Source organism: Uranotaenia lowii, chromosome 3, assembly GCF_029784155.1.
Source record: "Uranotaenia lowii strain MFRU-FL chromosome 3, ASM2978415v1, whole genome shotgun sequence".
Taxonomy (NCBI): domain Eukaryota; kingdom Metazoa; phylum Arthropoda; class Insecta; order Diptera; family Culicidae; genus Uranotaenia; species Uranotaenia lowii.
Genome location: NC_073693.1, coordinates 5,222,824 through 5,236,526, shown reverse-complemented (window position 1 = coordinate 5,236,526; position 13,703 = coordinate 5,222,824). Strand labels below are relative to the sequence as shown.

The 13,703-nt window shown below is 31.0% G+C and overlaps 1 protein-coding gene across 9 annotated transcripts in view; it reads right to left on the bottom strand.

The window, feature by feature from the left end:
* Positions 1-407: 407 nt before the first annotated feature.
* The window catches only part of LOC129755935 (acid sphingomyelinase-like phosphodiesterase 3b), a 193,274-nt gene continuing 179,978 nt past the window's right edge, over positions 408-13,703 (bottom strand). For all 9 annotated transcript variants that reach the window (XM_055752642.1, XM_055752643.1, XM_055752644.1 and 6 more), the window contains one exon: positions 408-2,952. In XM_055752642.1, the coding sequence (XP_055608617.1) occupies positions 2,577-2,952 (376 nt within the window). In that variant the 3' untranslated portion in view covers positions 408-2,576. The remainder of the gene's footprint in view (positions 2,953-13,703) is intronic.

Below are 13,703 nucleotides of genomic sequence, written 5' to 3'. Positions count from 1 at the left end.
TTGACAATTTTGACAATTTTGACAATTTTGACAATTTTGACAATTTTGACAATTTTGACAATTTTGACAATTTTGACAATTTTGACAATTTTGACAATTTTGACAATTTTGACAATTTTGACAATTTTGACAATTTTGACAATTTTGATAATTTTGACAATTTTGACAATTTTGACAATTTTGACAATTTTGACAATTTTGACAATTTTGACAATTTTGACAATTTTGACAATTTTGACAATTTTGACAATTTTGACAATTTTGACAATTTTGACAATTTTGACAATTTTGACAATTTTGACAATTTTGACAATTTTGACAATTTTGACAATTTTGACAATTTTGACAATTTTGACAATTTTGACAATTTTGACAATTTTGACAATTTTGACAATTTGTAATGCTCTTTTCTGCTCTTCCAAACAAGATTGTTTCAATATTGTTTTAAGCGAGAATAATGCGATTAAAATTTTGTTTCTAGAAGGCTCGTTAAATTTATGACTTTTACGCACCTTTCATTAATGCTCTTACTTGAAGTTGATCAATTTTCGGTCGAATGTTTAATTACTTTCTGATTTTTTCCTTTCTGCAGAAAGTAATTGTCAAAAACGCTCCTTGTGACACTTTTGCGTAGAATATCAGCCCTTACTTTTGATTTACTATTGAAAAACTGACACATTAGTTTTTTTTATCCTTGTTATTGTGCAGAAACCGTTTTCAAGCGTAACATTTTTAGCATATTTCAGGTTTCATATATTTTCATAAGGTTTTGAGGAGAGCTTTCCTTTTGCTTTGATTATATTTAAAAAATTAATTATGAAATTTTCGAATATCCATTCGGAAAATTTTTTGAAGTTCATTTTTGGAAAAATGCCTGTGCAAATGGTGTTTCCAGACAACCATCTCGTGTTTCAACTTATAATTCCCGAAAGATATTAAACAATGAACTTGGCGAATTTTAGTATAATTTTTATTAATAACAATAAGGAAATTAGAGATGAAGCATTTAGAGATCATTTGTTATGTGAAAATGCGCTTTGCTGCTTAATAAATTCTTTTTTAAAAGAATTTTTCTTAAAATTTAACTTTTTTTTTAAATCTCAGATTTATGATGTTTTCAGTTCCATCTGCTATCAACAAGAACAATTTTGAAATTCAAGAGTCTTCTGCATTCAAATTCGCAAACTTTTCATATTCCATCCTTGAAAATACTACTTATAACAAATGAAAATGAAGAATGGTTTCTCTTTAAGTGTCAGGCATGGTTTTCACAGTTTTTCCGGCCACAGGAATAAAAAATCAATAAGAACAGGACTTTTTGAACTTATTTTTATATTGTTAAAAAAAAATTTTACTTCATGGCTTGAAATTAAATGCCATCCATCAGGATAGGATGGTGCTAAATAATTTCCAATGCAAAAGGGCCTTTGCCTACCGATAACGGTTCCAAAATCATCTCAGTTTAATGAAATCCTAGAAAACCTACTCACTACCACTTAACCTCGGAAGTAATCTAACCTTTTTCCCACGAATCCATTTGGAGCTTTGACGAATTCCGTGCAAAAAAGCAACCAGCATCAAGCACTTAACATTGGAGCCAAATGGGGCGACCCACCGAATATGAAATTGGCAGAAAATGTATGTATTCCGAATCCGATCGCATGTTTTCGGCGTTCGGGGTGCGTGAAAAGGCAGAAATCCCATTCCGCTAATAGGTCGTTCGTGAAAGATTAAATTTGGAAAAAAATAAACTCAAAATAAGAGCAAAAAACAAACGATGGCAGCAGCAGCGAATGCAAAGCCCCCCGAAAACAATGGTAATCCTACCCTGTCAGATTTTTGTCGTCCCTTCCGACTTCCATTTGCAGCTCCAACTCCACCAAAAAGGAAACGCCGTCGTGTGGGGAGCCCCTAAGAGAAAAAAAAGGTTTGTGTTGTTTGGGAATTTTGATTTCGGATTTTTGTATTTTTCTCTCGACTGCTTCCTTCCGAAGTTCGTTTGTGTGAAAAACTGTGGGTGCAAAATTTTTTTTGCTCGATTCCATGGGATGTTATCGCTTCGGGGTGGGAAAAAATAATTTGCTCGCATAAATTTGTTTGCTTTTCCATTGTCCGGAGCATTTCCTCGGGGGGAGTTTGCGATGATATATGGAGGTGGGCTTGAATGGATGTTTGTGAGTATGTTTTTAAGTGGGTGTTCTGGGATAACTGAGTCCGGTACCTACATATGTCAGGCAGCTTCTTTCGACGATTTATGTTTACAGATGGAACTTTGGACAGCTGAAGGTTTCCGGCGACAAAATAAAAACCAATTAAAGTTTGGATTTATTTTTTTATGAAGAACAAAGGTGCCAAATTTTCTGAAAAATGCGGAATATCGAAGGTGGAAATGCAAGTGGATTCTTTTATTTGTTTTAAAAGTTTTCGTTCGAAATTAATGGTACACTCCATTAAAAAATCTGAAATCGCATGAAAAAGCATTTCACGTCATCGTTTGATACCCGCAGCGACACAGACATACGCATTTTTACACATTAGCATACACTTTAGCGGAGTAGCACATCCAGAATTTCAGCTCACATGGTGGCTCCAGAGAGTGGCCGATGCTGCTGCTGCTGCAGAACAAGACCAGTCGGATCGGCCGACCCACGCCGGGAGGTCCACCACCAGCTGCTGGCAACACTGCCGAGCACGAGGCACAACCATCGAACCCAGTTGCCGAGGGACCCAAACATGGCCGCCAGCACCAGCAGAGCCATCAGAGGGATTAAGCGGCCCATCACCATTCCCGAACTGCCGCCGCCATTCTTGGAGGCCATCGCTTTGGCCGCCGTCTCCAGACAGCTGCGGAATTCCCGGTAATCCAGCCGCGTTATGGCACAGTAGTGATTGAGCAAACAGGCACCCTCACAGGTCTGCGTCGAGTGACGAACCGAATTGGCCCGGTAGTATCTGCAATTGGTAGAAAGAGAACGAGAAGGAGAACATTTCCGTGAATTAATTTCATTCTACCAACAATTACATTTAGTTGATGATATTCATGTGAAGAATCCTATCAATTCCCATTTTCCATGGAAGCAAAATGCTGGTGATGGAGTTGATTTTTGATTAAAATGCTTTCATCGTATCTTTTGCCAATTTGATAAGTTCAGAGAAGTTCTGTTTTGGTTTACTTGGAATTCTTGAATCAAGTTGAGAAACTATCATGCCTCCTGATTTAATTAACCGAATGGAAAATAATTGATATTGCAACTCCCTCAAGTGTTCTAAATTATTTTTTCAGTAAATTTTTGAAAAAGAAACTATTAAAAAAGTCCTGAAAAAACAGTAAAGGAGCTTAAATATATAATAACAAAGTAAGTGAAAACTAAACAAAAATGTATTCTACTGAAAAATTATTAATTGTATTTTCTTCTCATCATGAAACTTACTTCAAAAATCTTTGCTATATCATGATCCGCTTTAAACAAATCCATTTTCAAAAGTGTCACAAAGCACATTCTAAATAAATTTTCAAACAGATCAAATAAGTTACAGATTAAATTACATTTCAGAAAAGTTATTAGAAGAAAAATGAACATTTAAACAGAGAAAGTTGTAAACATTGCATAGAATACAAAAAAAAAAAGAAAATAACAACGTTTAATCAAATATATTTAAGACCATAATTTACTAGAAATCATCGAAAAACAATTAAAAAAATGGAATCCAAAACCAGATGAAAATGACAATAACAACGACAAAAGAGTTCTGAATGAAACAAAAAGGAAAAAAAGCACTAAAATAAACATAGAACTAAATAAAAAATTTAAAAAAAAACATGTTTATTCGAAAATTTCATCGAAAAAAAAAATTACAAACATAACAAAAATGAGAAGAGTAACGAAAATGATAAAAAATACAAAAATGACAAAAATGAAAAGAGTAACGAAAATGATAAAAATTACAAAAATGACTAATATGACAAAAATGACAAAAATGACAAAAATGACAAAAATGACAAAAATGACAAAAATGACAAAAATGACAAAAATGACAAAAATGACAAAAGTGACAAAAATGACAAAAATGACAAAAATGACAAAAATGACAAAAATGACAAAAATGACAAAAATGACAAAAATGACAAAAATGACAAAAATGACAAAAATGACAAAAATGACAAAAATGACAAAAATGACAAAAATGACAAAAATGACAAAAATGACAAAAATGACAAAAATGACAAAAATGACAAAAATGACAAAAATGACAAAAATGACAAAAATGACAAAAATGACAAAAATGACAAAAATGACAAAAATGACAAAAATGACAAAAATGACAAAAATGACAAAAATGACAAAAATGACAAAAATGACAAAAATGACAAAAATGACAAAAATGACAAAAATGACAAAAATGACAAAAATGACAAAAATGACAAAAATGACAAAAATGACAAAAATGACAAAAATGACAAAAATGACAAAAATGACAAAAATGACAAAAATGACAAAAATGACAAAAATGACAAAAATGACAAAAATGACAAAAATGACAAAAATGACAAAAATGACAAAAATGACAAAAATGACAAAAATGACAAAAATGACAAAAATGACAAAAATGACAAAAATGACAAAAATGACAAAAATGACAAAAATGACAAAAATGACAAAAATGACAAAAATGACAAAAATGACAAAAATGACAAAAATGACAAAAATGACAAAAATGACAAAAATGACAAAAATGACAAAAATGACAAAAATGACAAAAATGACAAAAATGACAAAAATGACAAAAATGACAAAAATGACAAAAATGACAAAAATGACAATAATGACAATAATGACAAAAATGACAAAAATGACAAAAATGACAATAATGACAAAAATGACAAAAATGACAAAAATGACAAAAATGACAAAAATGACAAAAATGACAAAAATGACAAAAATGACAAAAATGACAAAAATGACAAAAATGACAAAAATGACAAAAATGACAAAAATGACAAAAATGACAAAAATGACAAAAATGACAAAAATGACAAAAATGACAAAAATGACAAAAATGACAAAAATGACAAAAATGACAAAAATGACAAAAATGACAAAAATGACAAAAATGACAAAAATGACAAAAATGACAAAAATGACAAAAATGACAAAAATGACAAAAATGACAAAAATGACAAAAATGACAAAAATGACAAAAATGACAAAAATGACAAAAATGACAAAAATGACAAAAATGCCAAAAATGACAAAAATGACAAAAATGACAAAAATGACAAAAATGACAAAAATGACAAAAATGACAAAAATGACAAAAATGACAAAAATGACAAAAATGACAAAAATGACAAAAATGACAAAAATGACAAAAATGACAAAAATGACAAAAATGACAAAAATGACAAAAATGACAAAAATGACAAAAATGACAAAAATGACAAAAATGACAAAAATGACAAAAATGACAAAAATGACAAAAATGACAAAAATGACAAAAATGACAAAAATGACAAAAATGACAAAAATGACAAAAATGACAAAAATGACAAAAATGACAAAAATGACAAAAATGACAAAAATGACAAAAATGACATAAATGACAAAAATGACAAAAATGACAAAAATGACATAAATGACAAAAATGACAAAAATGACAAAAATGACAAAAATGACAAAAATGACAAAAATGACAAAAATGACAAAAATGACAAAAATGACAAAAATGACAAAAATGACAAAAATGACAAAAATGACAAAAATGACAAAAATGACAAAAATGACAAAAATGACAAAAATGACAAAAATGACAATAATGACAAAAATGACAAAAATGACAAAAATGACAAAAATGACAAAAATGACAAAAATGACAAAAATGACAAAAATGACAAAAATGACAAAAATGACAAAAATGACAAAAATGACAAAAATGACAAAAATGACAAAAATGACAAAAATGACAATAATGACAAAAATGACAAAAATGACAAAAATGACAAAAATGACAAAAATGACAAAAATGACAAAAATGACAAAAATGACAAAAATGACAAAAATGCCAAAAATGACAAAAATGACAATAATGACAAAAATGACAAAAATGACAAAAATGACAAAAATGACAAAAATGACAAAAATAACAAAAATGACAAAAATGACAAAAATGACAAAAATGACAAAAATGACAAAAATGACAAAAATGACAAAAATGACAAAAATGACAAAAATGACAAAAATGACAAAAATGACAAAAATGACAAAAATGACAAAAATGACAAAAATGACAAAAATGACAAAAATGACAAAAATGACAAAAATGATTAAAATGATTAAAATGACAAAAATGACAAAATGACAAAAATGACAAAAATGAAAAAATTGACAAAAATGACAAAAATGACAAAAATGACAAAAATGACAAAAATGAAAAAAATGACGAAAATAAAAAAAAATACAAAATTGGCATGAACAATTTCATATTTTGTCGTTAATTTGTACCTTGAATTGCAAACATTTATCTTAGGTCTCATTTTGATTTAGTTCAGAAGTTAAAAAATTTGGTTCTTTTAAAGGTGTAAACTTTCTATATTTCTTAATTTAAAATTTTAAGATCGGATTGAATTTTATTCCACAACTTAAAACATCTACACTTTTTTATTTGGGTTGAAAAGGAGAATGTTTGTGCAACGTGAAAAATGAACCTTATGATCCATGCTGATTCAATGGTCCTTAAAACTTGTACTTTTTCGCATAAAGAAAAATCATAAATTGCATCCCTTTTTATAAGCAAACCTAATCCCTTCTCTATGTTCAATTTTTAAGCGTTTCCATCGGATAGAAAAAAAAACAAACCCGTTTAAGTACGCCATTCTTTAACCAAAAACATAAAACCATCTCAACCGTCAACATCAATCCAGCTTATCCAGAGAATAGAGAGAGAAAAGAAATCGCAAATCCTGCAAATGACACAGCTTCCTCCCCGGATTCGCCTTATTTCGGATGAAATGTTGTAGAGAAAAGACTAGAGCCAAAAGAGGGAAAAGACAAAAAAAAACTTGTCTACCGCAGCAAATGCGAAAGTTTTCCGATTTCACACAAGAAAGATTATTATTAACTCACTCCTCCTTTTTCTCCGTGATGGGTTATTTTTCTTTCCCCAACTCTGCTCTCTGATTCCTAATCCGATTCCCTACGCGAGGAAGGGGTGCCTTGGAAAATCTTCATTCACCTAACGGCCCGTGGAGAAGCTCTGGCAAATGTGTGGAAGATGTGAGGCCACAACGAGAGAAAAAATCATGGAATATTGAACCGCCCACCCATTGCAAATGTGTGTGGTAATGCACTGTGAACGAAACTTTTGGAATTCGTTTTTTACCCACAAAATGGCACACAGAGATTTGTATGAAAGTAACATACCGATGGCATGTGAATGGAAAGGGAGAAAAAAGGAAGAAAAAGCGGTTCTTCGATCAAATAGGGAAAGGACCTAGGACCTAGATAGGATTAGAAAGAAAAAAAACTGGAGCATTCGGGTTAGAGATTGTTCGTCTTTTGTTCTTTTGTAGATATTTTTCGTTTTTCCTTTTTTTCCATTCAAGCGAGTCGAACCATTTTCAATCACGATCTGTTCAGCTTGAACCTAAAGAAGGATCTTGAACAAGTGGCGGCCTTTTCTGTGTGTATTTCTTACGCTACGATACGACAAATGTCTCGGCTCGCTTTGAGATTTGCTCTCATCATCTTCTACTGAATGATTTGACGCCGGAAAAACTCATTGAACTTTCTTTATCAGAGGGGAAGCTGGAAGAGGCTTTTATTTCTCTAGCTGTGGTTTATTTTTGGATCATTTCCCCTTTCATACATTCCGGACAAAGGAATATTGTTCTTCAGAAACGAGAAATTGTGAAAACGTTGCTCTTTGATTCTCGAGATAAATATATTAGTAAAGCAACAAATTGAAAAATACTAGACAGACCTATATGGTATTTAGAACTAATTTGAACAATAGATAATTTTTGTCAATTTTTGTACGTCTCTGTGGTCGAGTGGTTAGCGTGGTAAGACGGTAATCGCTGATCCATTGATGGCATGGGTTCGATTCCCATCTCGGTACTGGGTGTCAAATGTGTTTATCTTGAGTTGTCCACGTCATGTTTTCAGTCTGTAAAGCCTAAATCGGCTAAGACGGTGTATGTTTTTTATTTAAAAAAATTCTCTGAAAATTTGAATGCAAAAAAGCAATCCAAATTGTTCGATCTATGTTATATTTCAGTACAATGTGTAGACTCAAAAACTTGTTAATAACAATCAGCTTCAAACTAAAGCAATGTTGATCTCGCAATGCAAAAATACGAAACTGATCGTTATATACGCCAACTGAACAAAACATACTTCTTTTTTTCCAGGCTTAATTTCTAGCTGAGCATTTCAAATATCAAAATAATGAACAAATTAGAGATAACGCTCCTGAAATAGAGCAGTTTCAACACATTTAGTACCGTTTAAAAATCTAATCCAAGAAACAACGAAATTCGGGATTCAATATCTCAGAAACCATTCAGCCAAATTCCATCGATTTAGCTTATTTGAGTAACAGCAAATTTTGTGTTCAATTTTGTCGAATAAAGTTTAGCTATCAAATTATGATCATTTCAGTTATGCTTCTTAGTGTAACACACTTCCGACGATCTGAAAAATGAGATGTGTTAACATAACATGGTACAGAAAATTGACATTGGAAAATGTCAAATATTTTTTTTTAATTTCTCAAAATATTTAACCTACAAAGTAAATTCTGTAAACATAGTTCATTAATTTAAATAGTTCTTAAATTCATTGTTAAAAATAAAAATTTTGACACTGTAAACAGTATCGATGAGTGTAACTTTTCTGTTGTTGGCATGGTCGTTCAACTGTAGTTTTTTGTTAACATGCGTTTTTTAGATTAAATACGAAATTTCATGCAAAACTCAATTTTTCAGCACTCGACGTAATTATCCAACTCGGCAAGCCTCGTTTAATAATTAAGACTCATGCTTAAAAATCCACTTTTTGCAACTTGATGCATGACAAACTATTAAATCCCTGAATAGGGAACTTTGAAAACTCCGCTAGATTTAGATATCGATTTTCAATAGTTTCTAAAGTGTTAATAAAAATTACAATGAACAACCTCTATTTCTGACATCATTTAAGAAAGTCATTAAGTATATGATATTGAAGATTTACAGCTATATTGAAGACCGCAATATAATTTTACTTAGTCGTTATGATAATCATGAATATCAATTACTTAAAATCTTCATTAAAATTCCGTTCATATAACCGTATTTTACAGGATTGTAAAAAAGGACACAAAGAAAACTATCTATGAAGAGTACAAAGTCATTTGTGGTTTTGAAGATAGTTGATCATTGAATTAAAACCATTATTTAAAAAAAAAAAAAGAATTTTATGTTCCATAATTGTGAAAAGTATGAAAAAATTTATCATGTGTAATTATTGGAAAAGTCTAGACTATATCCAAAGAAATTCCCCCTTCATTTCGATTCGACTTTCTATTTAATACTAAGCTAAGGCTTAGCTTGTACATCAATTCATCTGTGCTAATACCTCGAAACAAAAAGACATCCCTCGTTTTGATTAGCAAGTTGACGATTGTCTCGAAACATTTTGTTTGATTTAAATCAAATCCTCGCTGATGTTGACCCAAACGGTTCAAAAATCTTAAAATTTTTAGGTTTCTATTTTTCGGATTTCCTTTTGCTGATTTTTGAGGTTAAAAAGCCGAGACTTTGAGGTTAACCTAGTCAAGTTCGATTGATCTGAAATTTTGAACAGGTCAGGTTTTTGAGCCAATCTACAAAATTTGTATTGTCGGTTTTTGAAATAAGTTAGTAATTTTGGATTCCACCCTACTGAAAACACACAAAGTATCAGGTTTTTGATATTCAATAAAAAAAAACCAATTATAAATGTTATGCTTAATGACTTGAGATCTGGTTTTATTTCGGAAAAAAAATATTATGGAAAACTACTTTTCAGCCTCAGCCGATTTTTGGATCCCTGATGGATTTATACCAAATGTTCAAGAATCGAGTTCACAACCCACTCCCATCCACAGATTAATGAATTTACAAGTTTGTGTGGCAACCCTATGGTGCTATATGAATCATTGAAAAATTTGAAAAATTGATTGAAATGTGAAAGTAAAATTACAAATTACACAGTTTTAAATTAAAAAATTAATCAAAAGATGAAAAGATTACAAAAACTAAAATATAAATAAAAAAAACAACGAGTAACCAAAAAAAATTACAAAATTACTGTCAACTGTGGCATTACGCAACCCTTTTCAACTTCAATGGCCTCTAGCAAATGTTAGACTTCATATAATTGAACAACTTTTGCATCAAATTTCGTCGGGTGATGGGACATCACATTGACGTATTCAGAAAAAATATGAGTTTCGTCAGTTATTTTTAATTTCAAAAACATGCATTTTTCACCTTTTTAGAAAAAGGGGTTACTTGCAAAAAACTTTGAATCAATTAAAAATCTACGAAAATCAAAAGTCTTTCACAAATTTTTGATGCCATATAGGCCACACGGCCTAAAAAACCAACTGCAGTAATTTTAGTTTTGTTCGAACTTAATTTGACATCCTTTCTTTCATAGGACGTTTAATATAACAAAAAACATGAAGATGTTGCTTACATCCAGGGGTAAAAACTAACATCACAAATTTTAAAACTGAAATCATAAAAACAAACGTTTGGTTGCATAGAAATTAAGTGTCAACAAACTTGTGATGCAAAAAAGTCATATTTCAGCGTGTGGAAACAAGGCGTTTCTTTGATTTGTATTTTGCTGCATCTTGCATCAGATAAATTACACTAGTTTACAAAATTTAAAAAAAATAGTGAACTTGATTAACTGACCAACACTTTTAATGTAAAATCGGGCGCTGAATCCGAAAATGAAATTCAAAAAAATCTCAGTAGAACCGTTTTTGAGTTATGCTCCAAATATGAAATTTCAGAAAAATTAAAAAAGTTCATGTACTTAGATTAAAATATCTCGGACGGCATAACAGTAATTTGAAATTCCTCTTTTGCACATTCAAGGTGAATAAATTTTCTATCGATCATCTGAACACTGTGTTTGCTTTCGACCAACAGTATTGTTGATATTTGTGACTTTATGAGAAAAAAACTTATAAAAAACGCATTTTTTTAGAGAAAATTTTAATTCAACGAAAGTTTTAGACTCGATGGTAGCATTTAAAAAATCTGATTTTCTTTTGTATGTTGTATGTATGTTGGTAATCCACCATGGGTGCACGGATTCACCGCAGTTTCTGCCAAAGTATGGGTTCACATACATTTCTTAGATTATTAGGTTCGACAAATCTCCAATGCAGCGCGCCACCATACCCGGACCCCATGGTTTCGTATGAACTGTTATGTGGTGAATGTATTGGCGTGTGTTGATGTAGGTATATTTTGGAAGAACGAATCAATCAGGTGGGCTAGTTTACTTACAGGTATTCCGGCATCCGTGTATATACCTGGCCAGCTGGCAACTGATTGAACATTCCAATTATATAGTCATTTATATAATGAAACACATCTTACCTGTCGGCCCGCTTATGGGATTCGAACCCAAAAGTTTTTCTTGCCGATACCGGGAATCGAACCCAGTACGCCTGGCGTACCAATACCAGACTCGCGCCAGCCTATCCACTAGACCACATCGGCGCTCTTTAAAAAATCTGATTTTCTTTTGCGCTTAAATGTCTATTTAAAACAAAGATTTCAAGTGGTAATTTATCGAAATCGGTTGAAAATTGAAGATGTTATGGCTACTTTACCATAGTGGTATTTTTGGTAGTTTTTCATAATTTAACGAACCGCAGTACACTTATCATAGTATAGGAAGAATGAACCGCAATAACTTTACTGTTTCAAATCCAATCGAGTTACAGTCTTCGGGTGAAATATTTGTCTCAACTTAGGCTTTAATAAAATCAACCATAAAAAACAATCAGCTAGTGATGAAAGAAGTTATTGATGAAATACCAGTATTTTTCGTTCCTTCCGGGCAAAATACCTCAAAATTTTATTAACGTTTGAGACTCAAGCAACCCCTCCCTATGGTCAGATCTTCCTGAAACTTGGCATGTGACCTTCTGGTAAACTAATAAATAATTTTGACTTGGAGCGAGTGAGATTTATCATGTTTCATTCTTCCTATACTATGATAAGTGTACTGCGGTTCGTTAAATTATGAAAAACTACAAAAAATACTATTATGGTAAAGTTGCCATAACTTCTTCAATTTTCAACCGATTTCGATAAATTATCACTTGAAATCTTTGTTTTAAATAGACATTAAAGCGCAAAAGAAAATCAGATTTTTTAAATGCTACCATCGAGTCTAAATCTTTCGTTGAAATAATTTTTTCTCTAAAAAAATGCGTTTTATATAATTTTTTTTTCTCATAAAGTCACTAATATCAACAATACTGTTGGTCGAAAGCAAACACAGTGTTCAGATGATCGATAGGAAATTTATTCACCTTGAATGTGCAAAAGAGGAATTTCAAATTACTGTTATGCCGTCCGAGATATTTTAATCTAAGTACAAGAACTTTTTTAATTTTTCCGATATTTCATATTTGGAGCATAACTCAAAAACGGTTCTACAGAGATTTTTTTGAATTTCATTTTCGGATTCAGCGCCCGATTTCACATTAGAAATGACCTTCAGTTTACTGAGTTCAAAAATGCTGTAAACTAGTGTTATAGAACTATAAAAAAATATTTATAAATATTAGGTATTGTTCGAATTTTCTTCACCAACAGTGTAAATATAGAGTTATAAATTAAATTTGAATTTTGTGGATCATATGATCAAGCCAATCACTTATACAGGATAAAGTTTTTTCACCATCGAAAAATGTAAAAATTGCATGAAATTTTCACACAATTTAGTTCAACTATCCAACTAACTCTTTACAAAATTCGAAGTCTCTACAGTGAATGGAAAAAAATACAGCTATTCGCTATTCGTTAAAAAAGGAAAATTTTAATTGCCTCACTTAAATTGCTGTATCTTTGACAATTTTCATTAAAAAATCTTTAAATATGGCCCAAGGATGTAAAAATTTTCGATCTAGTACCGGATCAAGTTTTGTTAAAATCAAACAACACGATCAAAAATTGGTGCCTGTTTGAAAATGAGATTCGTTATCGCCATACAGACGATTTAATTCATTTTTGGAAGGCTATTTGCATGGAAAACATCGTAATCAATGTTTTCTTGATTTTTTCTTTCTCAAAATCACAATTTATCACAAAGAATGTTGTAAACTGATAGGAGCTTCACTCTTGCTTTGTTTTAAAAATGAAATTGTTCCAACAGAACTTGTATTTAATGCAAGAGCGATAATAATACCTATTTTGAACTTTGTTGATACTTTTTCTTTTCCTAAACAAAGCGCAAATGAAGTTTTTTCATCAATTTACTACATTGTTTGTGAAATTAATCCATTTCGTGAAAGAAAAAAACAAAGAATACATGGATAACGTTGTTTTCCAAACAATCAACCGCAAAAAAAGAATTTAATCGTCTGTTGGAAGATAATGAATCTGATTTTCAAACCAGCGCCATTCTTGAACGTGTTGTTCAATTTTGTTT